This window comes from Psammomys obesus, unplaced genomic scaffold (assembly GCF_907164565.1).
Source record: "Psammomys obesus unplaced genomic scaffold, mPsaObe1.curated_primary_1811, whole genome shotgun sequence".
Classification (NCBI taxonomy): Eukaryota; Metazoa; Chordata; class Mammalia; order Rodentia; family Muridae; genus Psammomys; species Psammomys obesus.
This window is the reverse complement of record NW_026585580.1, coordinates 14,584,746-14,608,971: the sequence shown is the minus strand read 5'-3', so window position 1 is coordinate 14,608,971 and position 24,226 is coordinate 14,584,746. Positions and strand designations below refer to the sequence as shown.

The 24,226-nt window shown below is 46.1% G+C and overlaps 1 protein-coding gene across 9 annotated transcripts in view; it reads right to left on the bottom strand.

Moving 5' to 3' along the window:
* Positions 1-16,149: 16,149 nt before the first annotated feature.
* Positions 16,150-24,226, bottom strand: part of Cnga3 (cyclic nucleotide gated channel subunit alpha 3) — a 54,641-nt gene continuing 46,564 nt past the window's right edge. For all 9 annotated transcript variants that reach the window (XM_055607010.1, XM_055606974.1, XM_055606957.1 and 6 more), the window contains one exon: positions 16,150-23,126. In XM_055607010.1, coding sequence (XP_055462985.1) covers positions 21,727-23,126 — 1,400 coding nt within the window. In that variant the 3' untranslated portion in view covers positions 16,150-21,726. The remainder of the gene's footprint in view (positions 23,127-24,226) is intronic.

Genomic DNA, 24,226 nt, shown 5'->3' with positions numbered 1-24,226 from the left:
ATGGATAGGAATGAAAGGGCGTGGGTACAGAGGAATGAATTTTAATCCAGCAACATCGCTGTTCTGGCAAAGGGGTCACATCCAAAGTCCTTCAAGGTCTATGTGATCTGGCTGGAATGCAGACACAACCTTGATACACACCTTTAATCCCAAACAGTGAAGGTAAAGTTAGTTTATAGAAGGAAGCAGCCATGTTTGAAAGTGATGTCTAATTGAGGGGCAAAGTGACAAATCAGAAAAGATTTGCTAGAATGAGTCAGAGATAGGATACACCCAACTCACATGAGAACAGGACAGGAAAGAGGGGTGACCTAAGAGCAGCATACGGAGAAAGAGGTTTTTACCGAGAGGTGATTACCAGGACAGTTTTACAGAGACAGGTTACAGAGGGAACAAGCTAGACACAGCTGAAGACAGAACAGGCCAGAGAATGAGGAGGAGCCAGAAGATTAGAACATATTGCTAGAATTTGAGGCCAGGCAGAGCGATTCAGTCAGGAGCCAAGAGAAGCCAGTTTGAGTCAGCCAGCTTGATTCAAAAAGCTTGGAGAGGAATTTAGGCCAGAACAGCTGAGCTGAGAAAGAGCTAAGAACACCTGGGAACAGCTCTCATCTCATCCCCTCAGCTGAGGAAATAAAACATTTACACAAGGGTAAGGGTCTTGTCCTAGTTTGCTTTCTGTTGCTGTGGTAAACACTGTGATCAAAAGGCCCAGCCATGGTTCTTCACCGAGAGATGGCAGAGCAGGAACTCCCTTGCAGGAGCCTGGGAGGAAGGAACTGAAGCAGAAGGCGTAGAGGATTGCTACTTACTGTCTTGCTCAACTCACCGTCTTGTACAACCAAAGACCACTTACCCAAAGATGGTGCAGCCGCCAATGGGCCGGGCCCTCCCATGGCAATCATTATGTAAAAGACAAATCTATAGATGTGCCTATGGGCCAAGCTGACAGAAGCATTTTCTCAGGTAGGCTTCCTCTTCTCAAATGATTCTAATTGTACCAAACTGATACACTGATAAGAAACACAGGTGTTTTAGTCATGATTCTCCAGAGTAACAGAACTTATAAAATGAATATATATGTCTATATAATATAAATCCCACATGGGATTTATTAGAATGACTTATAGGCTGCGGTATGGCTAGTCCAACAAAGTGTCTCTCAACAGAAGGTCTACAAATCCAGTTTGTTCAGTCCCCAAGGCTGGATGTCTCAGCTGGAATCCTGAAAAAGTGGGCTCTAATGCCAGTGAAGGAATAGATTTGCTAGGGAGGGCAAAAGCAAGCAGGCAAACAGACTGCCTCTTTCCATGTACTTCATACAGGCTTCTGGCAGAAGGCATGGCCCAGATTAGAGGTGTGTCTTCCTACACCACAAGATCTGGATTAAAGGTGTGTCTTTCTCACCACAAATGATTTAATAAAGCAAAAATCCCTCACAGGTATGCCCGGCCATTTTGGGGGTTTTAGTTAATTCCAGATGGAGTCAGCCATCACAGGAGTTAAGACCACAAGCCTGGAGGTCTTCTGAAGAAGCTGTTTTCACCCGGCTGATGTGGCTTACAGGTTGGAGAAGGGCCAGAGTTGAGTCCAACTGCAGAGGCAAAAAGACAGGATGCAGCCCAGAGGAACTAGATGTCAGACAGATAGAGGGATACCCAGATAGGCAAACAGGATAGGTAGGCACAATTGGAATAGGATACATCAATAGCAGAAACCAAGCTGGGCTGACGCCCTGCCGTGGCCAGAAGCTCCATTCCTGTCAGTTCCTGCTGCACAGGTCAGAGGGTCAGATGGCAGGATATGGGGGACACTGCCTTCAAAGAGCTAGCTGTGTGTTTTCCTCCTTAGGAGACCCCAATGAGGGAGTGTGTACTCTTCCTCAGTGTGCTGTGGCCCATAAGTCCTCAAGCCTGGTTTTCCTGAGATAATTTTTAATATGCCCATGTGCTCCTGTGATCCCAATTCACCCTGACAAACTTATAGGGTGACATCTTTCTTACTCCCGGAATTAATTAATTTTATGCGTCTGTGCCGCGTAGGTAGAGTGAACAGATGGTGCCGCTCACGTGCCCACCCAGGTGCACAGTCATCCTCCATCCTCACAACGGAGTCAAAAGCTGCCTGTGACAACGAGGCACAGTCTGAACAGTCGCCCTTCAGCACAAGGCGGAGTAACTTAGTTGAGCCTGATCTTAAGCGTAGCCACCGGGGAGCGTGGCACAGGCCTTCAACCCTAGCACTTGGGTGGGAGAGGCAGGCAGATCTCTGTGAGGGTTCAGTCTGCTTTACATAATGAGACCCTGCCTCAAAGAACAACAGTCATTTTAAGGGAGTGGGGGTGGTGAGCAACTATATTGCTCAGTTTTTCTAGCTCCACGGCAGCCAGGGCTGACTTGAAAGGCTCTATGTATCCCAGGCAATCGCCCCGCCTCAGCCTCCTAGGAGATGGGATTCTGGGCCCCCGTAAGGCACATCTACATATTTAAGCACTTGGTCCCCAACTGGTGGTGCTGTTTTAGAAGTTGTGGGCCCTTGCTGGAGGAAGTGGGTTGAAGCAGAGACCCTCAGGTTTAGACACAGGTTCCCTCTCTGCTTCCTGGTCCGATGGTCAGACATGAGCAATCAATGCTGCCAGTCCCTGCTGCCATGAGCCACTCGCTCCAGCCATTCGCCATGCCTTCTCCGCTCTGATGGGCAGCAAGCAAAAACAAGTCCTGCCTCCCTTTGGTTGCTTCTTGTCAGGCGTCTTAATCAATGCAACAAGAAAAGGAATGAAGACTTTAGTATATTGATGACTGCAAGTGACAAAAAACATAGACTAGAGAATTAGTCTCTAGTCTCCAGAGTTTCACTAAGCAAGCAAAAAAGTAACAATAAATACCAACAGTGAACCCTGAGAAAGAAGTATTATTTCCAGAGTTGTCACTATTGTCATTATTTTAAATGTCCAATTTTTGACAAGAAGTTACAAGACACTTAACAGATCAAAAAAGGACACAGGCTAAGAGGCAGCTGAGACAGACCTGAATGAGCTTGTTACACATTTGGTCAAAAAGTAATTTAAACCATTTTCAAAAACTAAGGGAAAATATAAGAATGATACTACATCAAAAACAGAATACGAAGATGTAGAAACTATACTTTAATGCAGTAAGTTAAAGATATAGCGCTGAAATGAAAATTCTGTTCCAAAGATACTGGATTGAGGCAGCAAAAGAGAGAATTGGCAAATGAGAGGGTTGGCCAGTTGATATTGCTTAGTCTGAACACACAGGAACACACAGGAAAATCTGTAGTAAAAAATCACGTAGAAAGAGCTCGAAAGTTTGGTGGGCACCACTGTACATTCTAGCTGTACATGGAGCTTCAGGTAGAAAGAAAACAGATGGAGAAAGAATCTTTGGAGAAAAAGCCACTACAATCTTTACAAATCTGATGAGAAAATATTAACCTTAACATCCAAAACAAAACAAAACAAAAAACAATAGATTTCTCCTGAAATGACATCAAGAAGATTCACACCTTGACACAGCATCATGAATGAAGAGAGGCTTTTAAAGCAGAAAGAAACAATTTATCACACATGGCTTTCAATAAAATTGACAGCTGTTTCTCACAAAAACAAAGCAAGCAAACAAATGAAAACAGTAAAAAGCCAGCAACATTGTCCGAGTCAGGGTTACTGTTGCTTTGATAAAACATTGTGACCAAAAGCAACATGGGGAGCAAAGGGTGTGTTTGGCTTATATTTCCGTATCATAGTCCATTACCAAACCAGGTCAGGACAGGAGCTCAAACACAGCTGGAGCCTGGAGGCAGGAGCTGATGCCGAGGTCAGGGAGGGTGCAGCTCTCTGGCTTGCTCAGCCTGCTCTCTTAGAAAACCCAGGACCACCAGCCCAGGGATGGCACCACCTACCATAGGCTGGGCCCTCCCCCATCAATCACTAATTACGAAAATGCCATACAGGCTTGCCATCTACAACTCCATCTTATAGAGGCATCTTCTTAATTGAGGTTCTCTCCTCTGCGATGACTTTAGCTTGAGTCAAGTTGATACAAAACCAACCAGCACTAACATTGTCCAAGCAGTGGAAGGAAAAGGCTTCAAGTTTTACTTTTAGCAAAACTAGCCATCAAAATTAGGGGAGAGATTAAGACTTGAATTTATTTCTGGCAGACCCACCTTATAAGAAATACTTTAAGGAGGTCCTGTGAGATGATTCAGTGGGTAAAGTCACTCGCTGATGACCAGAGTCCAACCCCCCAGGACCCACATGGTGGAAAGGCACAACTGACTCTTGTAAGTTCTTGTCCTCTGGCCTCCACAGGAATGCTATTGAAACAGGCCCATACACATGTGTTCAAATACACACACACACACACACACACACAGGTAAATGTAAACTCAGTTTGTGATGTTTTGCTTTGCTTCTCTCTAAAATCCCGAGGCTGGAGAGATGACTCCACAGTCAGGGGCACTTGCTGCTCTTGCAGAAGGTCCAAGTTTAGTTCCCAGCACCCACATGGCTCGCAACCATTCATAACCCCAGTTCCAGGGGAGAGGACACCCGCTTTTGATTTCCTAGGGCAGCAGGCAGGCACCTGGTATACACACATGCATGTAGGCAAAACCACTCATACACATAAAATAAAATATTTGTAAGTAAAAATATAACAACACAAGAAAATGAAGCTATAAATATGTCTTGCTGATGGGCTAATTAGATAGCCACCAAGTTTCAGTCCCTTATTTGGCCACTTCCTCATGCCCAGCTCATTCCTGAGGTTGACCACCAAGGTCCAGCTACCAAAACACCAACACCTAGCAATCAGAATTTGTTATTTGGCTGTACTGGCTAACATGTCCAATCAGGACTTACCAACTCATCCTGGCACACACTTCTCCTTTTCTCCTTAAAAGCCACCTGCTGCTGTCTTTGCCCCATCCAAGGCAGGCCCCACCCCTCGTCCCTCTGGGGAATAAATGTCCTTTATGCTGAGAATGTGGTGTCAGGTGTGTTCTGTCCAGACTCCAACGCCACATCACCATTAAACTTTCATGATCCAACTATGTAATAACCTCAGTACTAAAGGGCTGCCCAGGCTGCCCGGGACCAGCAGGGTCAGTGTCCCCAGGAAACCTGCTAGAAATGCAGACTATCAGGCCCTACCTGATCCTCCTGACACACTGTCTTGCTCACATGATCCTTGCTTGTTCGGTATACATTTTATTTCCTTTTCCGCCCACTCTATTTTGCTTTCCTTTCATAGAGTGTATCATATTCCATTCTCCTCTAAAGTAAAACCGAACCTCTAGTCTGAAACAGGCTGAGGCTAGGTAGGAGTAGAATGAAATGGGTAGAGAGAAGATCCCTGAGTGTGGAGGGAACAGGGAAGGTGGCAGGGCGGGGAGAGGGAGATGGGGACAGGACCCAGGATGGCGGCAGGGAGGACACCTGAGTCTCTGCGGCTCAGCATCCAGCAGTGGAAAGGGTAATGTCTGCTCCCTCAGTTGCTTCAGCATGATCCAGGTGTGCTGGAGAGACGCCACCACCTCGGGAGCTGGAACACGGAAGCGGGTCCTGTTGCCAGGGAACACGCTGACACGCTAGTGCTTCTAAAAAGAGTGCAGCTTCATTCCACTCACGTTTTGCAAAGAAGGGTGGAGCGTTCTGAATTTCCCACAGATGTAAGGCTTTTGTTTTTTGTTTTGTTTTTTAGGTAGAGTCTCACCTATCCTAAGCTAGCCTAGGATTTGCTCTGTAGTTCAGGCTGACCTTGAACTCCTGATACCCCCTGCCTCTGACTTCTGAAAGTTGGGGATACACTCATGGTTTAAGGGTGTTAGGAATTGTGCCCAGGGTTTTGTGCACGCTAAGAGAACACTCTCCCAGCTGAGCCACGACCCCAGCCCCATGACGGTTCGTTCTTGCTAACTTTACAAACATCTAAAGCCTAATACTTGTTGCAGTATTTAGACTTTGCTGGCTACAATACAGAGCAGGAGCTGCAGTCAATGCCTTTAGTTGCTTTAATGTATGAGTGTTTACCTGCATGTACGCCTATGTACCATGGGTGTGCCTGGTGCTCCCTGAGGTGAGGAGTTAGAGATGGTTACAGCTTCATGTGTGTGCTGAGGACAGAAGCCAGGTCCTCTGCAAAAGCAGCAAGTGCTCTTGACCACTGAGCCATCTCTCCAGCCACCATGCCATTAATTTATTAATCAAATGTATGTGGGGGGTGTTTAACAAACACAACACCACGGGGCTTCTGGAGTAGTGTCAACGCAGTGTGCCATTTTCTATTGATTTCCCCTCAAGCTTGCACTTGGACTGATTCCATGACTCAAGAATGAATTGCAACCCACAATTTTTTCTTTAGTGTTCAGTAGAATCACAGTAAATGTGAAAGAGCATTTGGATGCATTCTGCTTAGATTTATGAAGCAGATCCAACTCCATCTCGCATAATTTAGCACAGTGGTGACAGATCCATGTCCACAGTCCTCGCCTGACTTTGAAGGCATACACTATCAACAAGTTGAGCCATTTTGCTAAACTTCAGTTTTCTATCTGAAAACGAATATAGTTAAAGCTCCCTTCTCCTCACCCAATGTCTCTCTCCCCATCTCAGTTCACCCTTGGCTAGCTCATAAATCACAATGGCAGAGACTCCTGGCGTGCCATGGAACAGCGGACTGTATATGAGAGACAATGCACTAGAGCACTAGCTTCTGGAGCACTAGAATCAGGAGGCAAGCTTGACTTTTGTTTTGTTTATGATGAAGAGTATGCTGTAGCCCAGGTGGGCTGCAAATTTTCTATGTAGCCAAGGATGGCCTTGAAATGAGGTCCCTGCCTTGGCTTTCCACGTGCTGAGATCACAGGTATAAGCCACCATATCTAACTGTAGAAATGACACAGTTCAGCTGAAAGTACATCCTCCCTCACTGGCACAGGAAATGCTTACCTTCATGTAAAAAGGCTGATTTTACCTTTTTGGAGGTAAAACCGACAGTCAAAAAGTGCCTGTGTTTAATGGACACAATTTGAATGAATTTTCATAAATGCCTATGCCTGTAATGCTAGCACCATAATCAAAGCAATGAGCATGTCTATCTCCAACAGTGACTCTTAACATTTTTATAGTAGCCATCTAAAGGAAATCAAAGGCATATATTAAAAAAAAGCCACAAATCGCAAATATAACTGACTTCCCAAAGCGAACATTTTTCCACCCTCATTGCACACATTCTTTTTTATTATGTTTATTTACTTATTTCTTTTTCTCTCCCTGTGTGTGTGTGTGTGTATGTGTGTGTGTGTATGCATTCATACTCATGGGTAGTTACAAGTGTCACAAAACACGTGTAGAGGTTAGAATCTGCTTTGGGGGGTTGGTCCTCTCCTTCCACACTGTGGGTTTCGAGGAGTGGTCTCAGGTCATCAGGCTTGACAGCAAGAGCCGTTAGCAGTGGAACCGTCTTGCTGGCCCCCATGTCACACACATCTTTGGGGACTACAGCGAGGTCTCAGATCCCAGCTCTTCAGCATCAGGACCACAAGATCACTCACCATAAAGGAGAACAACGTGTCTACAGATTCAGATACCTACACTACCTCCACTCATAATTCAACTGGCCAGGGATCCAACGTGCCTACCTGCCTGGGTGACTGAGGGGTAGAGACAGTCCGTCTTCCATAGACAGGAGGGGAAGAGAAGCTGGTGTGACCATTATCCACAGCCATCTCATCCTCCGAGAAGGACACATGCTTAGGAATTTACTTCTTATCAGTCACTGCATCATAAACTCTGTAAATAACATCAACCAGAATGTTTACTTTGCAACCCGGACTTAATTACTAAAAAGAACCAACTAAGCCTCGCCCACCACCAGCCTCCAGTGCTAAGGTCTGTGTGGAAAGCAGCTTTCCTGTCAGAGATTCTGCTCTGAGATTCTCCTCAGATCGGTCTGCTATCTTTTAAAATTATTTTATTTTATTTACATTTGTGCCTTGCCTCCATGTATGTCTGTGTTAGGGTGTCAGAATCCCTGGAACTGGAGTTGCAGACAGTTGTGAGCTGCCATGTGGGTGCTGGAATTTGAACCCGGGTCCTTTGGAAGAGCGGCCAGTGCTCTTCACCACTGAGTCTCCCCTCCAGCCCACAGATCTGTCTTTCAATCTTGTTCCCCACACAGAGAGAAGCGTTGGACAGGAATTCAGGTATGGCTCCTTGCTTACAGCCAGGCCCCTTGCTCACAGCCAGGCCCCTTGCTCACATTCGAAGCATTGGCAGACATTCTCTCAAATCCCCTTTCCTATCACTCCTTTTTCACACGAGAATCACATGCATCACACACACTCAAGAGTTCCCTTCTCTGACACCTTTAGGAAAGGTGTGAACTTGCTTCAACCACCGGAGAGCCCAGCATTGCCACCAAGTCTGTGAATGTTGAGTTGTATCACCAGTGTAGACTGTGTGTGTGTGTGTGTGTGGTGTGTGTGTATGTGTGTGGTGTGTTTGGGTGTGCCTCGGCACACATGTGAGGTTAAGGGACAACTTGGAAGGTCAATTCTCTCCTTCCACAGTGTGCCTGGAGGTTTACTGCGGGCTGTCAGGGCTGGAGTCAGCTATTAAAGATGGAGCCATCTTGCCAGCCCTTAAGCGGCTCTTGTTGCTTGTTTTGTTACAACAATGAAGAAAGTAACTGAAACAAATGAGAAATGTGTTTTTGTTGTTCTTAAGCCTTCCAGGTGATAGCTTTTTTGTGACATGGGGTGGGGGGAACTAACACATTGTATTTAAAAGAAAACAATTCTCCACTGAGAAGCCATTTGCATTTTAATGTCTGCAATCATAGTTACCCACTTAGCTGTGTCTCTTTCCCATGATGACCTAATAGGGCTCCCAGACCTTGGCAGAACTGACACAATGCTGGAGGCACCATTCTGACCTAAGAACCCGGCACCCGCCAAAATGACACCAAAGACCATCATAGTCCACACTCCTAAATGTGTTAATCTTGCCTTCGTGGCTTTCTCAGCTCTGCTTATCGCTAACTGTTCTTGCTAATTAAACAGTGTCAAACAAGGATGTGGGGGGAGGGGTGTGTGTGGGGGTAAAAAGCCAAGAACAGCAGAGCTCCGGAGTGGCATGATTTGGATGAGTTCCCTGTGCGGTGAGGGTATAGACCTTCTGTCTGGCTTCAAGTGTGCCAGTGTAGTCTTCTGCAGCTATGCCCTACCACGGGCTGGAGGCCCCAGCAAGGATCCCGGAGACGCTGGGGGACCTTGGATCCTCTGGGCTGGTTGTATGGGAAGGGGCAGTTTTTACAGCTTGTGCACCTCCAACCTTCCTCGAACTTCTTCCACCTCTGACCCTGTTGACCTAGAAGTTTCTAACACCTCCACCCCAAACAGGAAACTATGAAAAACTGCCTGGATTTGTGTCCTCTGGAGGCGAGTCTGTCTGTGGTGCCTTCTGCACCGGACACTCTGGAAGGCTGGATGCAGCCCTAACTCCAGTGTCTGGGATACATGTGTGACGTCGCCAGACCTCCCGTTGTTAAGTCTGCGCGGTGACCACCCCTGATTGTTCTGATTGTTGTCTGTGAATCTGTCAGTTCTGTGGGTTAGAGAACCATATCTAGAACAGGAAGCGGGGTGAGCATCCCCAAGACACCACTGAAGTGCATGTTAAAACAATTCAAGAGGGGTGTGTGTGTGTGTGTGTGTGTGTGTGTGTGTGTGTGTGTGTGTGTGAGAGAGAGAGAGAGAGAGAGGGAGGAGACCAGGGTGGGTATGGTGCCTTGACTGGAAAACTTCAGATTTTTCTGTGAAATTGTTTGGCCTTCTTTTGAAGTTGGGTGGCCCAGTGAAGGTCCCACGGACCCACAAACAGTGCAGGCTATCTGGAACAAGGTGACTGAAGAGACCTCAGCCACCCTGACCAGTTTCCTGATATTGATTAGTGGCTATCCTGGTAACCCCCCGCCACACACACACACACCTAACACCCCAGCCTAGGGCCTGTGCCCTCTTGCTGATTCAGCGAGGTCACCTGGAGAAATCCAAACTTCCAACCTGTTCACTCAGTCTTGAAGGTTCTAGGGGTCCCTGCTCCAGGAGCAAGTTTGGTCACTGGGAGTTCAGGGTCCACATTGTGAGGTCCAGGACAGCCAGGGCTACATAGACAAACCCTGTCTCAAAACAGCAAATCAAAGTAAACAAAAACAAAAAAACAAATAGCTCGGGCAGCATACAAGAGCCCATCTCAAAATAAAACAAACAGAACGGAAGACAGAAAGAAAAGAATGAAGGAGGAGGCAGAAGAGGAGGAGGCAGGATCACAGGTTCAAAGCCAGCCTCAGCTACACACACTTATACCTTATAGCTCTGGAGGCTGAGAGTCCAAGGACAAGGGCCCTCTCACTTCCTCAGGGCATTCGCATCTACCATGTCTCCTCCATCCTTCTCCCATAACCCCACGCCTGAGAATTTTTCTCTTATTCAAAATAAGAAGGCCTTATGAATAAATGCTGCAAACAGTGAGAATTTTAGTTCAAAAGTGTCAATTCTAGGAACATTTTGTTGTTTGTTTTTCGAGGCTCTCGCTATGACAGCTTGGCTGGCCTGGATCTCTCTATGTACGTAGACCGGCTAGTTTTCAACCCACAGAGACCTCCGGCCTCTACCTCCTGAGACCTGGGATTAAAGGCATATACCACCACACCCAGCCTTCGGAAGATTTTAATGTGAATAAATGAGGGGCTTGTAGAGAACAAACATGAATTATAAGGACATAATTTTATGTTGTTGAGTATTTATTAATTTTTGAGGGCTTTTCTATGACCTGGCTAGTTCCCCAATAATTGAGACAGAGACCTCTGGATTTATTTAAACAAAAATTAAGCACAATAACAAAATTTAAGCACAATAACTGGGCAAATATGATTTTAAACTAGTTTTCTAATCTAGTTTGGCTACTTCCCAATGGAAGTGGGCATTTTGTCAGCTCATCGTGTTGAAAGCCTGCACCCAGCAGCAGGGCAAATCACTTTTTCTTTTCTTTTTTTTTTAAGGTTTTATAATTGTCTCATGACACCTTGGACTGGGCAGATATTCCATCTACACTATCTTACAGTCTTCCTGCCCCATCCCATGCCATCTGCCTTAGCCATTCCTATTGGGCCCATCTCCCACCCACAATTCCATAAACACCTGCTTATCTTCCTCCTGGCCCACGTGGCTCCCTTCCCATCATCGCTTCCTTCTCTCTCCCATCTTCTTGTCTGTCTCCTTCCCAAGATTCTCTCTGTCCTCCAAGCCGGAGAACCTTGGCTCCACCCACCTCCTTTTGGCCTTGCCCAGGTGCAGGTTCTATTACTAACCAGTGAGGAATAATGTCTCAGGCAGGAGCAGTAGCCAGATCTGGACGCCCACCAATCACCACCAAAATACAACCAGACCAACCCCAAAAATCCCCCTTTTCTGTCTAAATAAAAAGGCCATTAAAAAATAATATATAATAAGAACAATTATGAAACAATTATAAAAACCAACAGGTAAGACTTATACACATAACGTCTAGTTTAAACGTATTCAGCAAGCTTGAAGAAAATATCTCTCCTATCTCTGAGGGCCTAAGGTTTTGTACCTAAGTTATTTTATTATAGTTTATTATAATTTGTATTTATTAACCTAAAACATCTATCTAGACCTAAAACACTTTCATTTTTAAGCAACTGAGCTAATTGTAAAACTATGACTATCTAGTCTTCAACCCCATCAGAGACTTGAGAAGGAATAAAATTAATTACTTGAACAAATGGAAAGTGCATGCTAGCAGCTTCCAAAGAATTGCCAGACAGCGTGCTGCCTGAACTGCCGTCCAAAACTCTTTATAACACTGGAGCATCATGTGCGGCCTTCTGGCCCAGTCAAATACCACTTTTTTAATATATGACCTTTTCCTTTCCCTTACCTTTACTCTTCTTTGATTTTTTTTTTCCTTTCTTTATTGAGTCAAGGTCTTGGCAAACTTGCCATCTTCCTGCTTCTCAACTCCTCAACCCCAGCAATATTTATTTCTCAGTATAAATAACAATAACAAACAAAGCCATTCTTTAAAATGATAGAAAACAAAATATCCAATATTTTGAATTCCTAGTCACACTTCGGAACTTAGTCACTAAATTATGAAAACTGGTGTGAAAACAAACACTTTAATTTTGTGAAAACAAAATTCTTTGAGTTTTAAGGCATGTGTGTCTCATCATTCCTTTATCTATGAAAATGATAGCTTTGTTGTTTTGTTTTTTCCATAGTGTAAATTTTAAAAAGTTTAAAACTAATTCTAATTTTGAGACATTGAGTTATTCACTAGCAACCGGTACTGGCAAAGTTAAATATAGGTGAATGAGCTCAGAAATGTGGTGTATTGTTTCTAGGAGTTGATATAGCAGTCTGGGGGAGTTGAACAATGGTGTCTGATTAAGAACCCCTGTCTTGGGGCTGGAAAAGTAGCTTAGAGGTGGAAAGCATTTGCTGCTTTTGCAGAGGACCTGGGTTCTATTCCTAGCACCCACTTGGTAGCTCACAATGATATGTAATTCCAATTCCAGAGGATCCGGCACCCTCTTCTGGTCTCTGTGGGTATCAGGCACACATTCATGCAGGCACAACAGCCATGTGTACATAAAATAAAAATAACAGACAAGTATTTTGAAGAAAAACCCTCATCTTTATTGCTGTGGGAAAGGAACAACATACAGCCAACACGTCCAGGTAAGACTTCTTAGCGCCTGGTGAAAACTGTCAAACTGCTGCAAATCACTTATTGGAACAGGACCCTCTACTGCCATCTGCTGGAAAGTTGGCATAGTCAAAACAATAGAACAGAGGCGTGCTTGGTGGAGGTGCCCAGCTAGAGGACACAGTAGACGGCATTCTTGAACAAACATGGTCCCTAAAGAGAGGCTAACTTCTCCCCTGGCTCCGAGCCAAAGACCAAACAGTCTGCCCCACAGGAAGGGACACTAGCTATGCTGTTTCTAACGACATCCGGACTAGATGAAACAAACAATTGAAAGATTTCCTACTGGTAAACTTGATGGCACCTAATATTCCCCTTAGATAGAAAACTTTATGGGCATGACTATTGTGTGGTATGGTTAGCGAGCTGAAAAAATATGGCGGACCCCATTGTGTGAAGCAGTGTCAAAAACAGTGAGTATCCCTTTTAGGACAGGTGATGCAGCAAAAGTACCTCCCCAACCCCCAGGCTCTGTGTGGAGGCTGAAGAACTCTGACATCCAGGGGAAGACAAAACCCAAAGCCGTGCCCAGTCCATGCCAGCCTGGCACATCCTCACTGCATGGTGGCAGAGTGAGAACCTTACCCTACATCTGCCGCCCAGCATTGGGATCTGTTCAACCTGGCAGCCAGTACCAGCTTCGTGACTGTGATTTACAATTCACTAATGCATTTCGTCTGCTGGCAGCCAATGAGGGATGCCAAGGAACAGAGATTTTAGCAACCTTTGTAGAGGTAAAATGTATTAGGCAAGACTGTCTAGTGGAACTGCACTGATGGAATATATAATCACTAACACATACACACACTCTCTCTGTCTCACTGGTCAGTCTAACATTGGCCGTCTGCATGCTGCAGAGGCTGAGAATCTCTTAGCTTCTGTCTCAGCCCATGAAGCCGGAGGCCTCAGCAGTCCTAATCGGGCATGGAAGCCCAGAAAGCTCCCCGGAGAGCTGCTGGTATTCAGCCCACACTGGAAAGCCAGAGAAGCTGGAGTCTGGTACCCACAGAGGAATGGGGGGCAGTAGAAGCAGCAGTGTCAGCAGGAGCAGATGCACATACCAGCAAGAATGGAAAGCAGGCAGGCAGGCAAGATCCCCCTACACTATTTATACATGGGCCATCCCTTAGAAAGTACTATCCTCCCTATGGGACAGTCTTCTCCCCTCAGCTAATTCTTCCTGGAAAAAGACAGGTCCTCCCACAGTAGTGTCTCTTCGTTGATCCCAGATCAATCCCATAAAGCTGATAATGAAGACGGATCATCACAGATGAAGAATCAGAGGCACTTTCCCCTGTAAACTGGTGTGAGGCCTCTCTTCCTAAAGTCCCGAGCGAAGGGCTAGTATAGCTTGCCTGGTATTCTGTGGGGATAGGGTAAGGCGGTTTGGAAGGCTCCTTTCAGCTCACTGTTTCAGGAGACTGAGACCTGTGAGTACAAGTAATGGCAGAAGGCCTTGGGCAGGCACCTGATCCGGGCGCAGAGTGGGAGAACCTGAACCATTCTCCAATGTCCCGTGGGCTATAACCCCACATCTCGGGGGAATGGGGAAGGAGTACCGAGACACGCTGCAATCTAAAGAGGGGCTCTTGCACCTCCATGTCAGTGTCAGCACAGTAAGGGCTCTGTATTAGTTACTTCTGACACACCACGACCAAGTCAACTTACAGAAGAAAGGGTTTGTTTGGGCTGAGGCTTCCAGAGGCGTTAAGCGTCCACCGTGGCAGAGAACTGTGCCAGCTAGCAGCATGAGGTGGCAGAAGCTGGAAGCTGAGAGCTCACATTTTGAACCCCAGGTACAAGGCAGAGAGAGCAAACTGGCAGTGGCGTGAGGCTTGTCATGTCAAAGCTGGGCCTTAGTGACATACTTCCTCCAGCAAGGCTGCCACACCTATGCTTTACCAAACAGAGCCACCAGCTAGGGACCCAGTGTTCAAATGCCTGAGTACGGGGACAGCTCTCATTCTAACCATCACAGGGTCGGTCCAATCGCTTCATCCCACTCTGTTGTCTGGTTCCTTGGCGCTCAAAGCATGATTCCTTGTCTGCTGCTGGGTAAGGGGATTCTGCAGCTTGCTTTAATCATGGCACAGTGCTAAATGGTGACACCTACAGTGGGCTAGATCTTCCCAAATCAATTATCTCAATCAACCATAACCGTCTTTCCACAGACGATCCTCACACCCCTACAAGCCAACCCAGTGTAGGTAATCCCTCATCCAGACTTTTCTGCCAGGTGGTTCTGAGTTGTGTCAAGCTGACCACTGGAACCAACCAACTCCTCCCAGCAGTGATAAAAATCCTCCGGAGTCACAATGAACCCTGAACTTCTGAAACGCTTTACTCATAAACACTCCAATCTCTTTGACAGACAACATGAGATAAAATAATCAAATGCTTGCCCAATAAAATCAGCACATGGATTCCCTCAAGGACATCTACAAAATGTTTACAGCAATGTTTCTAAGAATAGTTACGAATAGGAATACCCATTCCAATACCAGAACAGACAATTCCTGCTGCGTTCAACCGGAGGGAATGTTCTGCAGCCATGAGACTGTCACAGACTTCTCCTTCATGGTGAGAATCACAGATGGGTCTCAAAAACCATGACTCCACTTGCATGGAATTCAAAAATGGCCAAAACTAGTATTTAGAGATTGGGACAAAAACACAGTTAACTTTGGAGTGTGCTACTATCTGCAAGAAGACACAGGGGGTCATCTGCATTGCTGGGGTTGTGCCACCATGATCTGGGCGGTGAGCACATGTCCATATGTAAGTATCCGTCAAGCTCCTGGCGTAGGACCTGCCTGCTTCCCTGTACAGATGTCACCCAGCAATTAAACATTTCCCAAACCCTTGTGGCCGCATCATCTCTCAACCACTTCCACCTGAAAGCAGTCTTTCCAAATAGATCAAGAAAAAAAAAAATTAGGCCAAATATTTTGATCTGACACTATAAAAAGTAACAAAGGTATATGTGGGTAAATATCTATATCTCTCAGATGGAAGGACTTCGAGATGACACAGATACCAGAAATGGTAATAATCAAAGACTGATGCATTTAATCCTACCAAACGCTATTAAAACAGAAACTTGGCTCCAGTTTTGGTTCTAAGATATGTAATCATGGCTGTGTCGACACCAAATAAAAGGAACGTCAAATAAGTCACAGGTATTTCTTGGAATTCTTTTGTAAACATAGCTGTCCCTTCTCTCTTATTAGCGTACTTATAAATTTATTTCTTTCCAGTCATTTATTTACAGCATGAGTACAGACTCAATGGCCTTCACATTGTAGTTTAGATTAGAAACTAATACTTGGTTTTTTGTTGTTTGGTTTTTTTTTTTTTTTAATGTTGCTAGATGGTCTTCATTTTGGCCACTGGGAATCTCTTTTCGAATCATTTTTGTGTCCCTTTGACATACTCAGTTGTGTTTTTCCAGCACTTTCTAGCACCACAAGATGGTCCAGGGATGTGGTTTATTTTCTCTGCTGCAGCCTTAGAGTCATCCTGGTTCCTTCTATTGGAGAAAGATATTTAGATACCAAGATGGGTGTTTACTGTGTTCTTTGAAAAAGATATTAGTCAGAGCTAAGGGTATATCTATGTGCGTGCGCACACACGTGCACACACACATACTGATCTCTGTATCTGTATAGAAAAACAAATTTATACCATGGGGTTTGTTCTTGTTCCCCATGATGGTTGGCTCTGTCAACTTGACACAAAGTAGAATCACCTTGGAGAGATTCAATGAGGGACTGTCTACATCGCATTGGTCCGCAGTCTGTCTGGGGCTGTCTTGGTTGACTGATGCGGGAGGATTTGGCCCACATTGGTGGGGCGCACCATTCCCCAGGCAGGGAATCTGAACTGTGTGAGTAGTCAAACTGAGGCCAAGCAAGCAAGGACAAGTGAAAGCATCCATTTCTCTCTGCTCTTGGCTGTGGGTGTGACATGACTAGCTGTTTGAAGTTCCTGCCTTGACTGTGATCTGGAATAGCGAGCTGAGATAAACCCTTCTCCTTTAAGTCACCTTTTTGTCAGAGCATTTTATCGCAGCAATAGAAATAAAACTAAGGCATCTCCTTACTTATTTGAAACTTCTCCCTCCATGATAAGCTCGTCGTATCATCCTTCTTCCATCTACCCACTCACCCACACACCGTATATACGTGAGTTCAGAATTATTCACCAATACCCCCATGTTAAAGAATTTACAATGAGAGTGTGTACTCATGACACTTGCTTCTGTCTTCAGCCTTACCTTACAGTTTTAAAAGATACTTAGCTTTCACTTTGCCCTGTAGCTTCAATAAGATTAGGTCCTGTGTTTATAATACAGTCAGTCATTTGTTAGAATCTTCTCTGCTTCCTGGCATTTCCCTACATCCTCGTTGATACTGAAAACTTTGTTTTCTCTAAAGTTTACTCTACATGAGAAAGGGTCTCATGTAGCTCAGGCTACTCTCAAATTCTGTATGTAGCTGAGGGTGGACTTGAACTTCTGATCTTTCTGCCTCTATCTCTGAGGTGCTGGGATTACAGGTGTATGCCATTACACCTGGCTTCAAGTTGACTCTTTAAGATGTGTAGCTATGGGAGTCCAGGAATCATAAAAATACCATAAAAAATACGTCACCGTAGGAATTGGCTCTTTGTAACCACCTGCTCAGCCTCTCCCAGCTACTGACAACCACTACGATCCTTTCCATCTTCATGTTTTACTTTCTCTAGAATGCCATGTCAAACATAATGGTTTGGCATGAACCAGCATGACAGCTTGTTCATTCCTGTTGCTGAGCAGCGCTGGATTGTTTGGATATGTTTTCTACCCTCCACCTATTGAGTGGCAACAGGGTTGCGTGTGTGTGTGTGTGTGTGTGTGTGTGTATGTGTGTGTATGGTGTTTATAAGTAGAGCTACTACAAACCTTTGTGCACATGTTTTACGTGAATAGCTTGACTACTGACTTACTTATTTTGGATGTGTTCCAGGTACAGGGAAGGTGGGACCTTAAGTATGTGGAAGATATTGTCAGTCAAACTCAAAGTTCTTCTCACGGTCCTCATTCTTCTAGAACCTTCTCTAAGAGGCACCTGGGGGAGACTGGGAGGCAGGCGGAGGGGAGAGTGAACCTTCTTCTGCTTGTCTGCATGATTCTCTGGTCATGGAGCCTAAGTACCACCAGGTGCAGGGCAGCAGCCGCTGCTTAAGCTGGTCGAGGTGGCTCCTCCTAGCTTCATTTTCAGACTGTAGAATCTAACCCACAGAGCAATGCCACTCCTTAAATAGTGCCAGATGCCTACAGATGCCTCTAAGTTCATGGATTCTCAGTAATGGCCAACAGTAACTCACCCGCAAAGGTGTGAACTCTAGTTGCTGGGGCAACCCCTCTGAGCACCTTGCTTCTTTTAGCTCCAGGCCTGGGGTAGACAGCTCCTTAAGCACTTAGCACCCATTCCTGCAGCTTCAGTCTGTCCACATAGTCAGTTTCCTCCGATAAATTCTCTTTGCTAGAATTTATTGTGTCATGTATTTTTCCTTTGTCCATGCTGTCCGTTAGCTCGTTCTTTCTGTTGTATTTTAGAACCTGTGCCACTGTAAATATTTGTGCATGTCTCTGGGTACCCGGGTCATTGTCTCTTCTGCTTCTGGCTGTGTATGTCTCTTCCATGGAGCATACACCATCCCTTGTTCATTGTCTCTGATCTTTCCAAAGGGAAGCCTTTGCCTTAGTAATGTGTCCCTTGTGACAAAAGCTGAACCAGGAGTCATTAGCACAGGTAACTGTGCTACATAAACATGGATGCACACATAATTGATCGCTAAAGCCGTTAAAATATATTCATTGTTATAAATATTAACTGTTATAAAATACATTACATCACTGATTACATTGTTGCTGATGATATGAAATCAAATCTATGCTCTTTAATAGAACTTCTAACCATTTAAAAGCATTATACATCAGGTGACCCACAAGAAATGGTCTTGTGATCCACAAGAAGAAACCCAAATGCATAACTGAACATAGAACGTCTTTTGTATGAACTCCATTAGGACTCAATTATAGATTACAACATCTGGCCACTGAGATGTCAACATTGTCAAAATGAGGATTGAGAAATTTTTGTTTGGTAGAAAGAAAGAAGGAGAAGGAAGAGGGAAGACAAAAGAAGGATGAAAAAGGAAGAAAGGAAAGAGAAAGATGGAAAAGGATGGGAAGGGAAGCAAGAACTTCCAACATGCGCTTAAATGAAGAGGGGAACATCAAAGTCTTGATTTACAGTCATAGAACCCAAGTGCAAATATGTGAATAGAGTGCCTGTTGCTAGTTAAAAAATTAGTTCTTGCGATGGGAAAGATTTCAGCTAGCTAAGAGCTTTTGCCTAAGGAGGCAGCTCCACGGGGACTTGCAGCCCCTTCAGGGAAAAGGAGCAGGTTGCAAGGACATGAGTCTCAGCTTTAAAGTTCCACTTTTCAGCTTAAAAAAAATTTATCTTCAGGGAACTTCCCAGAGACTCATACTCCAACCAAGGACTATTCGTGGAGATAACCTAGAACCCCTGCACAGATGTAGCCCATGGCAGTTCAGTGTCCAAGTGGGTTACCTAGTAATGGGAAGAGGGACTGTCTCTGACATAATCTGATTGGCCTGCTCTTTGATCACCTCCCCCTGAGGGGGGAGCAGCCTTACCAGGCCACGGTAGAGGACAATGAAGCCACTTTTGATGAGAACTGATAGACTAAGATCAGAAAGGAGAGGAGAACCTCCCCTATCAGTGGACTTGGGGAGTAACATGCATGCAGAAAGAGGAGGGAGGGTGGGATCGGGAGGGGAGGACGGAGGGGCTTATGGGGGGGATACAAAATGAATAAAGTGTAATTAATAAAATAAAAAAATTTATCTTATGTGTTTTGCCTGCATGTATGTCTATGCACCACATGTGTGCCTAGTGTCTATGGGAGCTAGAAGAGAGCACTGAATACCCAGGGTCTGGAGTTACAGATGGTGGCAAGGTACCGTGGGGGTGCTGGGAATCAAACCCAGGTCCTCTGGAAGAGCAGCCCGTGCTCTTAACCACAGAATCATTTCTCCAGCCCTAGCTGCCTGCTCTTAAGACTTAGGCCACTGTCCCACCCTTCCACCTAAGAGTTTCTACTTAAACACAGTTCTCTACTTAGAGCTAGATGGGTGGGGACTGGGAGCTATGTGGCTCTTGCAGAAGCAGGCACTCTTGTGGCAGCGGTCGGACCTAGCTGCCACTTTAGACTCCAGGAGCAGACTTACCTTGCAATGTCCCCTTTCAAAGACTGTCCAAACCTCAGTGCTTGCCAACTCCTAGGACTCCCCCACCCTCTGTATCATGGTGTCCAGAAGAAGTCCTTACTCAAAGGTCTGACTTCTAGGACGAGGAGGGAGGTTGTCTTAGTATCCATTGGCAAATAAGAAGAGACATTACCGTCCCAGCAAGTGGACAGATGTCATAGTGGCTGCCCAGCAGGGAGCCAGCCAATCGCTTCCCTGACTTGAGGGCAATCTCCGTTTCACAGCGCTATGAGACTACAAAGTCAACATTCCCAGGAACTACACCTGTGGGGAGAGGCCAGGCTCAGAGTCAGCCCAAACGGTCCTGTGTAAAGCTGCCCTTAAGTTCCAAGTTTTTGTTTTAAGTTCCAAGTGTTTGCAGCTTCCCGCTGTGTTCTTGGCCTGCTGCTGCTGTTTGTTTTTGGAGGCACTAGGGGCTGAACCCAGAGCCTTGCACGCACCAGGGAGGTGGTTTACCACTGACTTACATCCCTAATCCTTTTGTGTTTTCACAGTCAGGTGGTGATGGAGTGAGAAGGAGGGAGGAGATGAAATAAATGTTCATTTATAAGAAAGCTAGGCTAAGAGGCTTAAACAGCTCACCGATTCCATATAAAAATTAACTGGGCTGGGAACAGTGGTGCACACCTGTGGTCCCTGCTACTTGGGAGGCTGGTGTGGGAGCATGGGCACAGATGCTGAAGGGTGGACCAGGCAGCCCAACAGGACCTGCACCTCAATAAATATGGGAAGGGCTACAAGTTTGGATCTGTGCTGGTTGATTTGTATGCCAACTTGACACAAGCTAGGGTCATCTGAGAGGAAGAGAACCTCAACTGAGAAAACGCCTAAGACCCAGCTGTAGGCAAGCCTGAAGAGCATCTTCTTAATTAATGATGGATGCAGGAGGGCCCCGCCCATTGTGGGTGGAGCCATCCCTAGGCTGGTGGTCCTGGGTTATATAGGAAAACAGTCTGAGCAAGCCTTGGGGCTCAAGCTAGTAAGCTTCCACGGCCTCTGGATCAGCTCCAGGATCCTGCCCTGTTTGAGTTCCTGCACTGACTTCCTTCAATGATGGGCTACAATGTGGAAGTGTAAGCCAAATAAACCTTTTCCTCCCTAGCTTCCTTTTGGTTATGGCATTTCATCAAAGCAATAGCAACCCTACTGAAGACAGGATCCCAGCACCCACATTGGGCAGCTTACAACCAGCATGTAACTCCAGGCCAGAGAATCCAACACCCGCGCTTGGCCTCCACAGGCAACTGCACGTCCCCACACAAAAACGCAATCAAAAATGTTAGAAATCCGCACAACACTTTCATAAACCTGATTGCAAACACCTCACGCTTTCCAAAGCCCCACCCCTTGCTCTACATTATGTAGACCTCACAATGATTTGGAACTTCGTGGAGCCGGCAGTCCCGGGTCCCACTTCCTAGGTGAGGAAACCAGGGCTCGCTCTCGCTGTCACACCACTTGCAAAGGGTGAATAACGCTGAGGAAAAACCGCAGCCAAGCCCTGTGCCTCGAGGCTGTCGATAGTGTCTCACTGAGAGCTGGCCCCCGGATGCAGGAGGCAGATTCACTCCGCCTTTGAATCTTCGCCGGAAGTCTCCCGGTCGGGGGAGGAGCCGGGACCCCTCGCGCGCATCCGGCTCTCCAGCTGGCTGAGACGCTGTTTCAGCTTCATCTGCGAGGCGCTGTACTCAGCCAGGAGCCGTGCGAACCTGGTCTGCAGGGCGTCCAGGGAGGACTCCAGGTGCTCCACCTTCTCCCCAACGTCCCTGGTGTCTGTCCTGGCCCGGAGCAGGTCCTCGTCAATTAGGTTGTCCTTCATCAGAATCTGTCGACCCTTCTCCTCCAGGGCCTCCTTAGCGTCTGGGTACTCGGTGAGGGCCTCCATCAGGTCGTCCTTGGACAGGCAGAACAGGTCCGAGTAGCCGATGCTCCTGATGTTGGCCGTCCTGCGGTTCCCCGACTTGCTCCCCTTAATGTTTAAGATGCTGATCTCCCCAAAGTAACTGCCGTCGCTGAGGACCACAAACTGGGTGACGCCGTCGTCCGCCACCACGGCCAGCTTGCCCTCCTTGATGATGTACATCTCCCTGCCGATGTCTCCCTTTCGGCAGATGTAGTCCCCGGGGCTGAACACGGCGGGCCGAAGCTTCAGCACCAGCTCCACCAGCAGCCCGGCCTCACAGTCCTGGAAGATCCGGACTTTCTTCAGCGTGTCCAGGTGCACGTTGATGGCGATCTCGGCCTTCAGCTTGTCCGGGAGGTTCTTGAGCACTTCCTTTTCATCCACCGTCTTCCGGTTAGCCCACAGATAGTCAAACCACCGGATGACCCGAGTCTCCAAGTCCTTGGTGACCTTCCGGAACTGCATGTACTGCTTGATGGAGTCGATCTTGGCCTGGAACTCTGCTCTTGAGGCATTCATGTTGGAAATCATGGCGCCCACGTTGCCTACGATCGTGGCAAAGATCAGAATGCCCACCAGGAAGTCTACGACCACAAAGAGATACTCCTCATCTTTCACGGGGGGCGGGGTCTCACCAATGGTGGTCAGCGTCAAGGTGGACCAGTAGAGACTGTAAATGTACTTCCTGGAGAGACGCCCGTACTCCGGCTTGGAGATATTTGGATAGACCCAGGTGTCTGTGCCAAAACCAATGAACTTGGAGATGGCAAAGTAGATGCAGGCATTCCAGTGGATGATGACAAGGATGTACAGCACCAGGTTCCCTATCCTGAACACATTAGGGTAGTTGGTCCTTGTCTCCGTGCGGTCAAAGAATTCAAAGAGCCGAGAGAACTTGAACAGACGGTTGAACCTCAGTTCCGGGTAGTTTATGCCCACCTTCAAGTAAGCCAGGTCTGTGGGGATGAGAGACAGGCTGTCGAGCTTGAAGTGCACCGTCTTTGTGTAATGCTTCCACAGCCTCTGGGTATCCCTGACCATTAAGCCTTGCTCAAGGAAACCTGAGGATGGAGAAGGGAGCGGTCACTTGGGTGCCAAAGAGGCTTGAGCTGGCTGCAGAAAGCCATTTCCCACCGTGGTTACACCGCAGTGATGTGTATATGACAAACAGTAACACTGAAACTTACTCTGGTATTTTTTTTTCTCTAGAGTGTTTCAGTTTCTTCTGTTTAATTCTTTTCTCTGCTGGGGACTGAACCCAGGGACTTGCATGAGCTAGATCTCTGTAACTGAGCTGCGTCCCCAGTTCTCTAGTCAGGTTTAAGAATTATAAATCAATTGGATAACTTGGAAAACAAACTGGAAATTAGATGATAGCAAAGATAAAGATTGTAATTGAAGAGACAAATGTATCAAATATTGTGCCTGTGGAGGCTGGCTGAGAGAATGTGGGCTTTCCTAATGCTCTTCTCTCTCTGCCTTTTGTGTATGTTGGAAAACATTAACCACCAAACTTCAGAAACTCAGCTCAAAGCCTACCAAGCTGGTGACAGTGCTCAGTGAAACAGTGCTGGGCTTAAGCCATGAGGCACTTTTATAAGTTCAAGGTGTCACTGCTGCTAGCCCAACACCTTTCTAAGAATGAAAATTAAGGTTGTTGCCATTTATGACTCATTCAAGTTCAGCTCTTGTATTCCTCAGGTCACTCTTGTTAAATAATTGCCCTGCAGGGTGTCTACAGGGGGGCGGGTTCCAGGATCTCTTAACCTCTTTCCTGCTGAGGAAATCCTTAGATGCTTAAGTATCTTCCATAGTATGATGTCCTCTGTTTTCATGTGACCAGGACATATGCTCTTGATTATTTTAAATTCTCTCTCTGTTTCTTATAGTACGCACTACATATAGTATAAATGCTACAAAATCATATTGTGCTGTGAAGGGATAATGACAGGGAGAAACAAAACCTCTAAATGTTCAGCACAGAATTTTTTTTTCAAGTATTTTCTATTTAGTTGATTGGTCCGCCAGGTGCAGGATCTATAGACGCCATGGGTGCTTGTGTGTGTGCTTCTGGCATGCCTTGGGCAGCACCCTGGCTTTTGGATTCTTCATCTTTTTATGATCCTCCCAAGTGTGAAGATCTTTTCCTTTTGGACTGTGA